This window comes from Apteryx rowi, unplaced genomic scaffold, assembly GCF_003343035.1.
Source record: "Apteryx rowi isolate R43461 unplaced genomic scaffold, aptRow1 scaffold_4, whole genome shotgun sequence".
NCBI classification, from domain to species: domain Eukaryota; kingdom Metazoa; phylum Chordata; class Aves; order Apterygiformes; family Apterygidae; genus Apteryx; species Apteryx rowi.
This window is the reverse complement of record NW_020450529.1, coordinates 9,538,473-9,553,135: the sequence shown is the minus strand read 5'-3', so window position 1 is coordinate 9,553,135 and position 14,663 is coordinate 9,538,473. Positions and strand designations below refer to the sequence as shown.

Genomic DNA, 14,663 nt, shown 5'->3' with positions numbered 1-14,663 from the left:
TGGCTGCTGGGATGGAGTGATTGCAAATTGTCTCCAAAACCTCTCCTAAGTGACCTCAGAAAATGCCCAGCCTAATGTGCTTTCCATTGAACCAGCCTGTTTTTTAACTTCAGCCAGGAGGCTGCTCATGTGCCATGCATTTGTAAATGCTCAGCAGGTTGCTGCCATTGGCCTTGTTGGGAGAAGTTAAAATACAAATTGAGGCCTTTTGGTGGAAAGTAAGTGTTGGACAAGGCTAATTACCATGTAACAACGGGGACAGTCTACAACTGCACCAAGAGCAGAGCATCAGTTAGACATCTGAAGACAGATCATTGGGTGTAGTGTGCGGATAACGGTGGAAACAACTGCTGAGGTGACACCAGGAATACTCCCGTACCTGGGGAATATACAGTCTGGTCCCACCCTGACCTTTGGGAGTAAATCAGAAAACCATCTTCTTAATTAATAAACTGTAAAAACACCCATGAGAAAAGAAAATGCCTTTATTCTGAGAGGTGGGGGCTCTTACATCTCAGCTTTTAATTTCTTTTTCTAAGGCAGACATAAAAAGACTCCATAATTTATTCTTAGGACATCTGAATAGTTATTTATTGAGAAGCCACAGTTCTCACACTTTTACAACTGTCGGCTTGTATAAGGCAAAAAAAGCAAGATGGATCACTATTTTACACAGAAAGTAAAAGCTCTGGAGAGGGGACTGATGGACATGCAGTTACTGGTCAAAATGCAATGTACATGACATATATAAAAACCATTGTGAAACAGAGGAACTGTAAATTATGGTTACAATCTACTGAAATAAATATTCAATATATTATTATAAACACATTTGTATAGTCTAAGATTGTAATTAAAGTTGTCTTTGTACATACACGGTTATTTGAAATTTAAACAAAAGTGTAACATTTAGAGGAGCAAACGTCAACATAAAACAACTGCTTTGGACTTGTAATGTGGCGTGATATATCCATAATGATAGGATTAATCTGGTGTGGCAATTAGAATGACTAATCCTTTGGGATGTAGCCTCTATGGAGTTAACTGCATACTGAAGGGAAGAGCCTGGTTTATTAACAAGGATGCAGAATGATTCAAACGGCTGTCTGGGTTTGTTTGTTTTCTGTTTTTAAATGAACAGAGAGAACAAAAAAATCATTTGTAATTGCCTGGTTCTTCTTTTAAAAACAAAGCTGTTTTTTTATTAATTTTAAGCAGTTGGCATCCACAGAAGAGAAACAAAGAAATGAAAGGACTCGGTTCACTCATCTTCACAACAATTTACCATCAATGTATATACAGTACATTAATGAAGCATTGTTTAAACTTTAATTATAACAGGGACACACCTAGCATGTTTTCTATGTAGTTTTCCATTAACAGTATTAAACAATGGTGCTCCATATTGCTTATGAACATATAGATATGAAATTAGGAAACCAATGAATCAAAGAGAGGTGCTAATCTTATTACCACACAGCTAAAATGGCATTTGTATTGGTAAACTTCTCATGGGCATTTAGAGCTGACATAAAAATTCCTAATGTGGCTAACTGAGTAACAGACGAGGTACATGCACGGATGCCGGGCCGCCCCCAGCCGGGCCTCCAGGCCGGCTTCTCCTAGTCGTCTTCTTCGTCCTCCTCATCGCTGTCCTTCATCGTGATGCCCTGGAGCCCCCCGCCTTCGCTGACCGACGCCGTGGCTTCCTCTACCGTCAGCCGGTTCCGGATGGTCTCGTAGGTTTTGCTGTTTAAGGTGGAGTCCAGCACTCCTTGCAATCGGAAATCCCGGTAGGTTTTCTAAAGCGGGGAGAGGCACGGAGGAAGGAGGAGACAGCACAGAAGTCAGCGCGGACGCCGGCTCCCCTGCTTCACTGCGGGGCTCAACCCGGGCACCCGGGTCTGGAGGGTTGGGGCCACCGATGGCAGACGCTGGGCTGCCAAAAAATCCGTGCCCGCACCAAACTGCCCCGAGGGCGTTTTGCCTTGCCCCCCCGGGGCAGTGCCGCGGCCTCGCAGCGGGCGTCCCTGCTAGCTACGGCGCTGCGGTGGCAGAGGTCCCCCTAGGGCGAACGCGACCTGCCTCGAGCTCTCTGCCCCAGCCCTGCCTCTGCGGCTGCGCGGCTTGCGCAAGGGCTGCACGGCGGTCAGCGATGGGCTGCAGCTCTGCTCAAGGGAGCTTTAAACAAGCTAGACTGGGGCCTAAAAACACATCGAAGCAACGGAGCAGAGCTCCACTCGGACTAACCCTCCTTGCTTCTAGATGCATTCGTTTGCCTGTAAAGTAACAGCTATTTTTCTTCACGCAGCAGAACTCCATCTCCTGTAACTGCAGATGTGATTACGTATTCCTGGAATGCTATGTACTAACTAATCCTACCTACAATATCGAGATTAAAGAAGCTAAGTCCAGGACACCAGAGAAAATTGTTCATGTATAAACATAAGCACATGGCATGTGTTTCCTAAATCTCTTTTTTCCCCTAATTCTGACACTGGAGTTGTATTTCTGTGGTTGGCTAAATTTCCCTTATTATTATGATTGAATGATAAGTTATTTGTATTTGAATTTACGCTTAAAAACTTCTTGACTCTGTGAGATAAAATTCTGGCCTTGCTGTAGTTCATTTAATTATGATCTCTGTTCTGTATGGAAACTATTTATGATTTCAGGAAGTCCTTGGATTTGTTGTTGTAGCTGCTTCTGAAAGTAATATTGATATAAATAAAGTGCAAGGAGAAAAAAGCTTTCTTCAGCTAGCTCATAAGTAGAAATCATTCATCTGTGCCTGTTGTTTTCAGTTATCAAAARCACATTTAATACATTTCAGTTTTAATTTATTCATGCCTTCAATGTGTTCAGTGCACGAGACCATAAACATTTTAAAATACTAGACCAAAAAGCATTAGATAGAACCTAAAATGATCAAAAATGTATTTACCCCCTTCTGTGATCTTATTATTTCATGTAAACCACTGTGATTTCACACTGAAATAATTATCATTAGTCCAAGGCGCGCGCACACACACATATACACATACACGTGCACTCAAGGAAAAAAAATGTTACTTTCAGGGTATGTTATCTCACCTTTGTGATCTCTTAGAGTTGATTATATACACCCATTGTAAAAGAAACAACTTCAATTAACTATGAGAACAATCCTCATTTGCATTCTGACGATAATCACAAGCCATAGCTGGGCTTAAATGTTTCTAGTAAAACAGTGTTAAAAACTTTTTGTTTGATTTAACCCATTTTAACGCTGGAGTTTATTGGTGTGATCAACATGCTTTTTTTCCATAAAAAGGCTAATTTTGGCATGCTTATTTTGCAGGTAGGTTTGAATAGCAATGGAGATTTTTTTTTCCCTTTTGTCATGTAAATAGTTACTGTATTCTTATTTGCACACATGTATTTTGTATCTTTGCACATTTCAAGTTCCTGTCTGTTCTTCTGTACATACCATACACACAAATATCTTCATTTTAAACTGTTTCAATGAACGATTTAATTTATTTGCAGGCTACAGTTTGTCTAAGAGAACATGCTGCACACATGCACGCACACACACGCTCCTTTCGACAGCAAGACGTTAGCAAAATCACAAGAGACGATTACCTTTACTATCCTAATGAGAGTTTTCAGTTGGTAAATGTGAAGCTGCAGGTCCATGCGGTCTGTCAGCCAGGTGCAGACAACGTTCATCGAGCTGGTGTACCATTGCTGCAAGAGAGACAAGACTTCTCCAGCACCCACGTTACATGAGCGTGCTGTGCCAGCAACGAACGCAGGCTGCACGCAGGCATACAGGCAGGACCAACCTTTTCCACTAGCCAGCCTGTTAATGGGATATGATGGACTTACAGGGGGGAGGCGAGCACCCTCTTTTATGCATAATTTCCATGCATGCGCCTGTAAGTTTTAATAATTATAACAACAATCTTATTTTGAGGGGTAGAGGAGGGGAGCTGATTAAATAGCAAGGACTCAGGAGCCCTTTAACGTAGTCCTAGCCTCTGCCTTGCCAGGAAGAGGGCTTGCTTCCCATGCTAGCGGCCACCAGCAACGTCGCAAGGGTTTTGTAGTCCTGTTTTACCACTGACTTGACTTGCCAGCAGTGGYGCGAGTTTGGCCCAATACTTTTTTTTTTTTTCCAGCCCGTTCCCCCAGCAAGAGCACAGTCCTGCCATTAAGTGTGTCAGCCCCACACTTGAGCTACTTACCATCTTGAAATTCAAACATAACCAGCCCCGGGGCGATTCTGGCTCCCTGCAGGCGAGCGGAGGGGAGGCTAGCGCAGCGCAAGGCTTAGCCGCAGGTGAGGGTGCGCTGGCGTAAGCACCTACAGCCGCCTGCCTGTGCTGCGCAGCAAATGCTTTGGTGTCAACCTCACAATTACGAAAGATGGAAACGCATCGAACAAATGAGCTTGTTTCAAGCTGCCGAACTCACAGGGCCTCTCCAGGGGCTGAAATTTTGCTGCTTGCCTGTGAAAAAGGCTTGCAGCTGTGTGGCAGCAGACTGCCAGCCCTGCAGCGCAGGAAGTCGCTGGTGGGCTGGGGTTCAGCGCCCCGCTCGCGCAGGGCTGGCGCTGCACATCTGACGCCACATGTGTGGGTAGTGATCCCTGAAGAGATGGAAAAGCAGGGACTATGGTGAGGGGGATCACAAAATGTCCCCACTGCGCTCAGCGCAATTGTTAATTATGGTCTGTCTACGCAAAACCATCACACCTCCCTGTGCACAGTCGTCCCTTGCACGCACGCGCACAGACACACACCAGAAAACCTATACCACAGACCAGCTGAAATTAAACTAGGGCCAGTTTAAGAAAAAAAAAAGGGGGGGAGGGGAAGAAACAGACCAATTTATAAATTTGCTCTAAGAAAATCCTATCTCTGATCGAGCCCCAGCCAGGTTAGCCTGAAATGCAGCTTCCCAACTAAACTAAAACCTTGCACCAGTCTGGCTCAAGCATTATTTTCTCCCACCCTCTTTTCTTCTGGATGTGGGTCACTGACTCAGAAACATCCCTCTTTCCTCTAGTTGCCCTAGCTGCCAGTGCTGTCGGTGAAAAATGAAGATAACCAAATACTCTGTATTTCCAAAATCCAAGACTGTGGCTTGGAAACCCCCCCCCCCCCCCCCCCACACACACACACTCTGCAACACTGGCAGAGATGCTCGCTTCTGCCTGTGAGCAGGTTGCAGATGTCACTGCTGGAAGTGTGGCTCCAACACTACTAGCTGTCACTGGGTAGGGCTTAACTGAGCATCGGGAACTGCAGGCAACAGTGGCCTGAAGCACCCACAAGCCAAGCACATGAGCTGGCAAAAGGCTGACCAAATCAAACAGATGAGCCCAAACTATGAAACAAGCACAGCATAACAAAAAATGTGCCCTCAACACACACAATCAAACCATAATGTAATGCGCCAAGTAGGTGCACCCCACCATGAGGACCAGACAATGTTGCTGCATGGGGAAGCAGGCAGCTTCGCTTGGTGGTTCCTTATGGTTTAACACACTGTGCCCTGTAAGCCTATACAGTGTCCTAGGCCCAGAGATGTGTATTGCACTCGTCCAGTAATTGGTGTGTTACGTCTGCTACGTGAAGCTCAATATATCATGCCCTTGGAACAACACCTGCCCTCGGAAGGAGATCTGTAGAGCTTTCCCTGGGACCAGATGGGGAGCGCTTTTGCTTTTGTTCATTGATTTCAGTGCTCAGGTCCAGCAAAGCACGGCCTGGGAAGGGTGAGAAAGGCAGCTTCTCCCCCCCACCAGTCGCTGGAGGATGAGAGCAGAACACCGGGGCAGTCTCTGCAGGCTAATTCCCGTGTTAAGAAAAGACCTGCCCAAGACATTCCTGTACTTACATTTCTACTTCACCTCCTAAGAAAATGAAGGAAATAAAGGGATGGATGAATCATCAAAGAAAAGGCATGTGATGATCTCTTGCTTGCTGCTTATATCTTGTGCAACTTGTGGCAGATTTCTGTTGGCCCTTCATCTTCAGGGCAAAGACCTGGCAAGAGTTAAGAGCTGACAGCTGAAATGAAACTAATTCACATGGGAAGGAAGGAGCATTCTCTTTAAGAGAAATTAAGCACTGATACTGTTACCTGTTACTCGATGTCCTGACATCAGAATAAGGTTCACTTGTGAAATGAAATCCCCTGATTAGACCAAAAAAGCAGACATGGGGGCATGGTGGCTCCCCTGGGTCGGGTCCTCTGCCAGCACTGAAATCTAGGAGCTGCTCTGAAGCCAGCTTTTTATGCCTCCTGAGCCCTCAGACTAGCCTGAGAGGTCAGAGCATCCCAGGATATCACCTGGGGAGCCCTGGGTGCCTGTAGGCACTGGGACAAGCTCTCAGGCTGCACCACCAGCATGGCCAGAGGGTTTCACAAGGCGCTTGCTGTCAGTGGAGGGTCTGCCCAGCTTCCCTCGTAACGCTGGGTACCCACAAGGGGAAAAAAAGAAATAAATGGTTAACGTTTACAATACTACATTTTTGCAATCAGCATGCTCAAACGACTCATGCTCTCAGGTGACATTAACTGTGACCCAGGGCTGCGCATCAGCCTCTACACCCGGCACATGGATGCCCAGGCCACTAAAACATCCCCTCCTTCCACCACCTCCTTTAAATCGAAACCCATAGAGGAACAAAGCAAGCCATACATATGTTACATAGGCACATGCTCTCCCTTCCCACCACTGCGTCTCATCTTCCATAACATGATCTGCCAGGTGATGTCACTTCTAAATGAGATGAGAACTCCCTTCTGCCATTTCTGTTTGGCCTGTGCCGCGCACACCTACGCTGCTCTAGAAATACAAACCAGAAATGAGACCCTCTGTGAGACAACTGCACAAACTTAGCAAGGTGACAGCATCTGCTGGTGTCCCAGGAGCCACTCAGAGCTGCACTGTCACGCCACGGCCTGCTCACACTTCAACAGGGCCAGCAGAAAGCACCGACAGGAGTGACTCACGCACAACACACCATCACAGCAGCAGGTCCTGCAGTTACCATCAGACCTACCAACTTTCAGTTGCCTTTTAAGAAGGGCACACGATTTTGCTGCTGCAAATCCTTCAGATTAAGCTAAAAGTTAAGCATTCTTTTCTAATGATGCCTGTTACGTTTCTGGTAGACACTCAAACGCAGAATTTTGGGGAGAACTTTTCTGAACTGAATCTTACCCTTTTTCTCTTGAGTACTGGCTAACAAGGGCTCAGCCAGAAGTACTTCTGGACTGCATGAAGGGAGCTCTCTTTCTCAAAGATAAGTAACTCCAAAGACTTTCTGTTTATGAGAAAAAAGACAAAGTATAATTCATTGATCTTGATACACAAAACCGTCACATCATTTCATAGAGCACACACCAACTGCTGAATTTAAGCCCTGCATATTCATAAAAGATAAGATAGCCCATAAATTAAATGTTCCCTGTAGCTATCACTAGTGTTGATGTGCTATAAGACGCACAAGCCCTCTGATTTCATGACTAACCCACCACGGATGATAACATTTGCATATGATTATATTATTAAAAAAACAACAACAACAAAGCCAAATGCTCCTAAACAGAAATGTGATCACTTCAGACAAAAGAGTGCAACGTGGTCCTTCCGGGACATCAGCTGCCTCGCTGAAGGGCAGTGGTTGTGTGCCGGGGAAACGCTCCTCCTTGGTGCCCCGACTCCAGCTGGGGCTTGTCCCAAAGCACCAAGTGCAGAAGGCAGAGCCCAAGCACTGACCTTCGTGCACGCTCGTGGTCTTACCACGTGGGTGCAATATGTTTCAGGCACATTTATGAGGTCTGAGCATCAGCTAAGCTGAGCCATGGGCACAGCTGAGGTAACTAATACGAGTATAAGCTTTTCTCAAAACTTGCTTGAGAAGAATAATTAGGGCCTCACTGGTGCTCCCAGAGCCCATGGGCCACCATTCAGCACGTAACTCGCTGCCACACACATACATTACTGATGATACTTGGCATCCCCATAAAACACCCAACAGATAATTTGCGCTCAACCTCCGGGAGTGCCAGGTGAGGGATGTGAAGGTGCAGCCCTTCCTTGGCCAGTCGGTCTAGGGAATACGGCGCATTGAACGGGACATCTGAGGGGACATGAGCAAGGCTCCTGCAAAGGAGCACCACAGCCCCTGCCAATTTGGAAACAAACGCTTTTCTTAGGATGATATCAGGAAGGAACCCAGTAACAACAATTAAACATCATATCTGTGAGGCCAGGAATTTAATTCCTCTTTCAGGTTAGTTTTCCTGATCCCCTTCTCTCTTTCACAGTGGCCCTCATTGCTAGGTGCCAGCCTGGGCAAATGAGGTAGGCCAGCTGGGACTCTCCTGAGGAGGCATTAGAGGAGCTGCAGCGTGCCAAGGGGCAGGCTTTGACGGCTGCCTATGTAACACCCCAACCAGCTTGAGCAATAAGCTTGCTTGCTTGTTTTTTTTCCCCCTTTTTTGAGTTTAAATGCATGATCAATAAGTTGCTGAAATAGCAAGTTTATCTCTGAATATATAAATTGCAAAAATTGATATGAATAAATCTGCAAGTAACACACTGAGTGTGGCACATTTTTATCAAAAAACTGTGCTGGGTTCCTGCGCTTTCCGGGAGGTGGTGTCATTACACATACACAGGAACATCTGCAAACCCCCGTCTTCTTTAGTGTGAGCTGAATGGAAGCATGACCTCCTGTTCCTTGCTATGAACCTTGAGTTCACACTCATATTTTACATGTTACAGGAAGCCACAGCTCACCCCAGGGGTGCTGCAAACAGAATCTCATAAGCCAGATGCAACACTGCTTCTTAAGGCACCTGAAGGAGCTGTATTCTTCATTCAAAAGCTTACATACTAGTAGCTTAAGGTCACTTCAGCTTTTGTAAAGAGTGGGACAAAACCAGGAATGCTTATAGGGCTGGGTTGTCAGCAGGGTAGCAGAGGGATTACAAGAAACCTGTGACTCTGCCTCTTTCTGCCTTTACTGGTAGTTTTTTTGTGTGTGAACAAGTGCCATACAACAGATTGAGGCTGGTATAAAGGCCTGGGACTGTGCAAGAGCACCCCGCTGAGCCTCAGCTGTGCTTGCAATTAGCAATAGGCATGAAATGATTATTGTTGTGGTGGCTGATGGCAATCTGAAGTGACAAGTTTTATGGGGGAAGTTGTAGTAGGGATGTTCAGCAAGTTTTTGCAAACCATTAATCGAAGGCTGCAACACAGTTTAGTCAAAGCTATTTTATGTCATTCCAAAAGTCTCACAAGGATGCTGAAAGAATATTTTTCTTCTCTCAGTGCCTTGGAATGGAGTTTTTCTAGGTCAGGGATTCTTTACTGCCCTATTTAGTGTCAAAAATACCCATTTGCCTCAAATTAGCAGAAAGCTTGTAGTTAAGGGCTAGAGATTAGGCATACAAAATTACTCAGCAGGTGACTGCTGGGTGGATTTGGGGGTTGAGAAGTCTTTAAAACTGACTACAAGACATTATATACTTCTGACAAAAGAACATAGTAATCCTACCTGCTTGCTTTAACCACTGTTGTTTGTCTATTATTACGTGCTTTAATGCTCATAAGAGCAAAACTATTGGTGATACTACTCAATTACCATAGTAACTCTCCCCTATGACCTCTCATTTCAGCACTTGCTTCCCAACCAGAACCAATCCAAGCAGTGCAAATCTTTTTAAAACTGTGACACACACCGCACAAGAAAACTCCAAACACCGGCTGCCTGCTTCCCTTTGTCTGGGACACAGCCTTGTTTTGAAACGCTGAAAGGCGGCTTTGAAATGAACCCTTGAATTCAAGGTGTTCCCRAGGTAGCAGCCGCCACGCTGGGCGGCCGCCTCGGCAGCACCCCGGCCCGGCAGCACAAAGCCGGGGACGGCGAGCGAGCCAGGAGAGAGGGGAACGTGCCGACTCCGAGGCGTATTTCTAAAGGGAAAGCGGGATCTGCTCTCAGGCAACAGCTCTCCCTCCAAGTGACTTGATCAGATTGGGGGGGGGGGGGAAATTACTGACTCTTTGGGGTTTGCGGCCCCATCCAGTGGGCCAGAAGCTCACCTGGTGGAAAGCACCGTGGAGCTGTGCTGATCTGCAACTGCCGACAGTAAACAACAGCCGCCAGAGTCACGTCCCTCCTGATGACGGGAGGCTCTGGCTCAGTCTGTGTTTGGTGCCGTCGTATGCATTCACGGCGACCAACTCCCTTGGCCGGTTTCTGCTCTGAAGGGACGGCATGGATGCAGCCACGGCAGCTTCAGCCTGTGCTTTCCAGGGGTCAGCTCTGCACACGCGCTTGTAGCTCGCTTTGCCTGACCGCTCCCTGAGCGCGGAAGAGCAGGACCTGCTCTGCCGAGGGCTGCCCTCCCAACGGACCGACGAGCGCAGCGGAGTAGCTCAAGGCACACGGTGTCTGCGCAGACAAAGCCGTCCCCAGGCCTGAACGCCAAAGGCCAGACTGCTCGGTGTCAGTAAAGACAGGACCACTCTTGGGCCTCTGGACTTCTGTGAGCACCACGGATCTCCTCTCTACCTTCCCCCAATGACATTTTGCTGGTGATCCCATGCAGTCATTTGCAATTATAAAAACTTGGTAAAGACAGTAAGTGTAGAGACTCCTGGCCAAGACAATTTTCTACCCTTTTCTTTAAACAAAGAAGAGGTTCCCGGCAAGCCTGAACAGCAGGGTTGAGATAATGCACACAGCAGTGTACAGGATGGGAGTTTGAGAGCATCCTCCAAAGGCTGGCTCTATCCCTGACGCTCTAAGTGGATGAGGGTGGTGGATGGAAGAAATGCACCTTCTGCTGCCCTGTTTCCAGTCCTGTGCTAACTAGGTTTTAGCTGGGCTGTGATAGCTAAGCCCCTGCTATTTATTAGCCAATGTTTTGGAAACATCAGTTTTGGTTTCTGCAGAAGGTGAAGCACGCGTCTGCCTAGGCTCACCGAAGGCTGAACTGCAGTCAGCAACGCAGGGGGGGACAAGCGCATCAGAAACTCTTGAACTAAGATACGTGGCCGTGGTCCTGGACGGATGAGGACGAGGTGGGTGAAGAGAGCGGCGGTCCCCTGGACGCGCGCGTGCAGCTCTAGTCGCCCATTGCCAGTTATGAAATGGGAATAGAGGACCTTCTGCCACAAGATGAAGAAGAAAGAAGAACATTTCTCCCCTGCAAACATATGTTTTCTGGATCAAAAGCTGAGACATGCCCACACAGTAATCCCCATCCCACTTGTTCATAAACTTTTCTTCCCACTTCTCAAAGAAAACTATTCTGCTCTGCATAGTACTTGATAGTGCCGTGCTTATGGACCTTCCTTTCACCCCTGCTGTCAGAGGGGACCTCTGAGATTGCCCTAGAGAAGGGCCACCAAATGGCACATCAGCGTTTTGAACCACGAGCCCTGCTTCAGCACAGAGGGCCAAACCTGCAGCGGGTGCCCGCTGTTCAGCTCCACGGGTCAAAGAGCGTCTGGCTCGGTGGTGTCCCATCCCTGGCCATGGGTAGCATAAATAATAACCCGGCAACTACCTTGATTTACACCTGCCGAGGGTTTGACCCGCTCTTCTAAGTCTTGCAGGGGCCAAGGCTCAGGGGACTAYGGCTTAAGCGTCTGAGAGCACCCGGATTTTCCAGCGGCAAAGAAATTGGTGAGCCATTGCCGTGTTACAGAAATGAAGTTTAGCGGCTGTGGATCTAAGAGCACACAGCTAAACAGAAAATAAGCAATGAGTTAATATCACAGGCATTGATCAGCTAGTCTTACAATTAATGCTTCCAATAAAAAAAAGCTCCCCCTTTTTATTCAACAGAATAAGAAATTAAACACTTGTGGGCTCATTCTAAAGAATGAATGAAATTGAATAAGCTACCTAGCACTTGAGATTCCCAGCGAGTGCTTGAATAGAGCAAACCTCCTGAGTTGAATGGATTGCCTTTTGGGACCAATTTGTCTCTTTTCACTCTTTATTCCTCCTTTTTTGCTGACAGATGTACAAAGGCGGAACTGCGCTGTGCAGCTTAGCTACATGCACCCACAGCAGCTGTCACTTTTGTCGAGCAAGTTAATCAAGCAAATGCCACCATATCCCACTTTCTATAAGGAACAACATGTTATAGACAGTAGTCTTGGGAGACGGGGAGGGAGGGAGAGAGACTTTATTTTAACTTTGAGTAGCTGGTATTTTTTTTCCCCTCTGTGTGTAAAAAAAAAAAAAAAAAAAAAAAAAAAAGGCAGCCAAACCCGGTAGCACAAGCTGATACTTTTGTTTTCCCCGAGAACAAATATTTAATATGATTTTAACTCTAGTTTGTACTATAGGGAGAGCTGTCCGGTTTTAATTAAATTTAAGGGACTTAAGGGACACGGTTAAGAAAGAAATGGAAGCTTTTTGTTTGTGTTAACGCTTGTTGATAATAATATATTGATTGTCAATTGCTAAGCCAAAAAGATTAGTGTAGTAAATACTATTATCTGAATGCCACAAGTGAAGTGCTAGCTTCCCTTCCCTGCTTTTCCCTTTGTGAAGCAGTTTGAATCACTGGTTGTTATTTATACATTTTCTTTGATAAAACCAACTTGTGTGGCTGATTTTTTTTAAACCCTGCCTCATTAAGTGCATAATAGCATTTACGTGTGGGGCTTTCTGCTTTTTAGCCTTTCAAGCTTAAGCTTATATTCCTCTCTCACAACCATGTTTCAAAACTTCGGATGTTCACAAACAATTGGATACACACCAATATTGTATATATCAGATGCTCTCTTGCTATTGCCAAAGACTATAAAATAACAGAACATTATCTGCAAAGAGTAAATAAACAATTATCTTTCTGCTACGCTGCTGCGCACCAGATAATAACACTAACCGATCGGTAGGTAGCTTTTCTGTTCTGCTGAATTCTTAGGGATACAAAAGTCGGCATCTAAAAGTACATTTTGCGGTATAGCTCTATTGAACACACAATAGCAAAGCGCTACGAGGTCTACAGGCAGCCTTTTTTTGTTATTAGAAAGATATTTTCCCCTAAAATGCATAGACTTTTAAAAGTATCTTTTCTTTCAGAAAATAAACCTAACTTTTGGTAACAGATTGCATTGTGCTAATTTAACTTCTCCGCAGGATCTCCAGCCTGGTATGTTCAGAAACAGAATGCGCAAATCAGAAGTATTTTGGATACATGAACTCTTTACCAAACTCTGGAGTCTACGCTCGCACCTTGCTCATACGCGTAAATCAGGAGTGGTTCGGCAGGGCTCTGTTTATGTTGGGGCAAGCGTTCTTCATGAGAGGCAACATGCCTCTCATTTCCTAAATTAAAACCCTACATTGAACTCCACATTAAATCATAGAGATCTAGTAAAGTGCTAACAATTAACAAAAATGCCTTGAAACCCCAGGGTCTTCTTTTTTATTGCTTTACTCTATTAAAGCCTCGTGAATGTGTTTGGAGCCTCACAGCTCACCATCACACGGAGATATTATTGAAATAAAAGGCTGTACTGCTTTTTCCAAGCCAGCAGACTTCCACTTTGGCCAAGGATTTTTCATACCACGATAATGATTTCACGGCAGGTATATGTAGTGTATTCCTCAATGTCCACCCCGGTTCTGTGGTTTCTGGTTGCTTTTTCCTCTACATTTTATTCCTTAACTACGAAATTTCATTCACATTAAAAATGTGGCTATATGGGGAAGTTACAAAGCCAAAGGGGCTTGATATTAAAATAATCTGTATTATTATTTAATAACGTCACAGTCCCAGCACTACATAATAGGGTTAAGCTGCTAGCCAGAGCGATTCATCATCTGTCTAGGATGCAAATGGCATCACTGAATTACATTATCTTATTTTTTTCTCTCTCTTCCCAAAAATAAACCACAAAAAAACTTTGAATCGCTTAAGAGCTCTGCCTTGGACAAAACAAGGAGGAGAATTCAGAATGAAAGCTGAAACTCAGACCCCGCCACATGTGAGTGCAGCATGCTTTCTGCAGTACATATGGCACCTGAGATCACCCGCTGCTTGGGGAGCTCAGCAACAGGGTGAGCTGAGGCTGGCGTTTCACCCTTAATTGGCTTTACGCTGGATCCGCAGGGCTCCGGCATGGCACTGCCACGGGCGCTAATGGGAGGAAGCTGCGGGGCTCCCGGGCGTCCGGGTGCATCGGGCTCCTCATGGGTGAATTTTCTGTTCGTGCCGCTGAGACTGGGTACAGCTCCCGCTGCCAGCAGGAGAGACACGACTCATGCAGCACGCGCCTTGCCGCACATTTCTCTCTAGCATTGCTTTAGTCCAGGATTGTTTCGCTCCTTTTTGGGGAGGAAGAGGCAGGATAGGCACCTCATGCTGGGGTGGCCAAGGTCCACTGCAAATAAACATGCCCAAGAATGCCAACTCAAGAAACTCTCTGCTTTTAGTGCTGCTTAAAATCAATCGACACTTAAATGCTTCGGGGGATACAACAGGTCTCAGCATTCCTAAGCTGTACGTCCACGCGGMCGACCCCACTAGCCAGACACCGAAACCTGCACGTAGCCAAGAGCCACATACTCACAGACCTTGCAGGGGTGAGGGCAGGGTAACTTCAGGAACGATGCCAAGGCAGGACA

General features: G+C 46.0%; 1 protein-coding gene across 7 annotated transcripts in view; it reads right to left on the bottom strand.

Moving 5' to 3' along the window:
- Positions 1-1,060: 1,060 nt before the first annotated feature.
- CADPS (calcium dependent secretion activator) overlaps positions 1,061-14,663 on the bottom strand; it is a 196,134-nt gene continuing 182,531 nt past the window's right edge. For all 7 annotated transcript variants that reach the window (XM_026074973.1, XM_026074975.1, XM_026074974.1 and 4 more), the window contains 2 exons: positions 3,625-3,729; positions 1,061-1,802 (listed from right to left, as the gene is read on the bottom strand). In XM_026074973.1, coding sequence (XP_025930758.1) covers positions 1,623-1,802; positions 3,625-3,729 — 285 coding nt within the window. In that variant the 3' untranslated portion in view covers positions 1,061-1,622. The remainder of the gene's footprint in view (positions 1,803-3,624; positions 3,730-14,663) is intronic.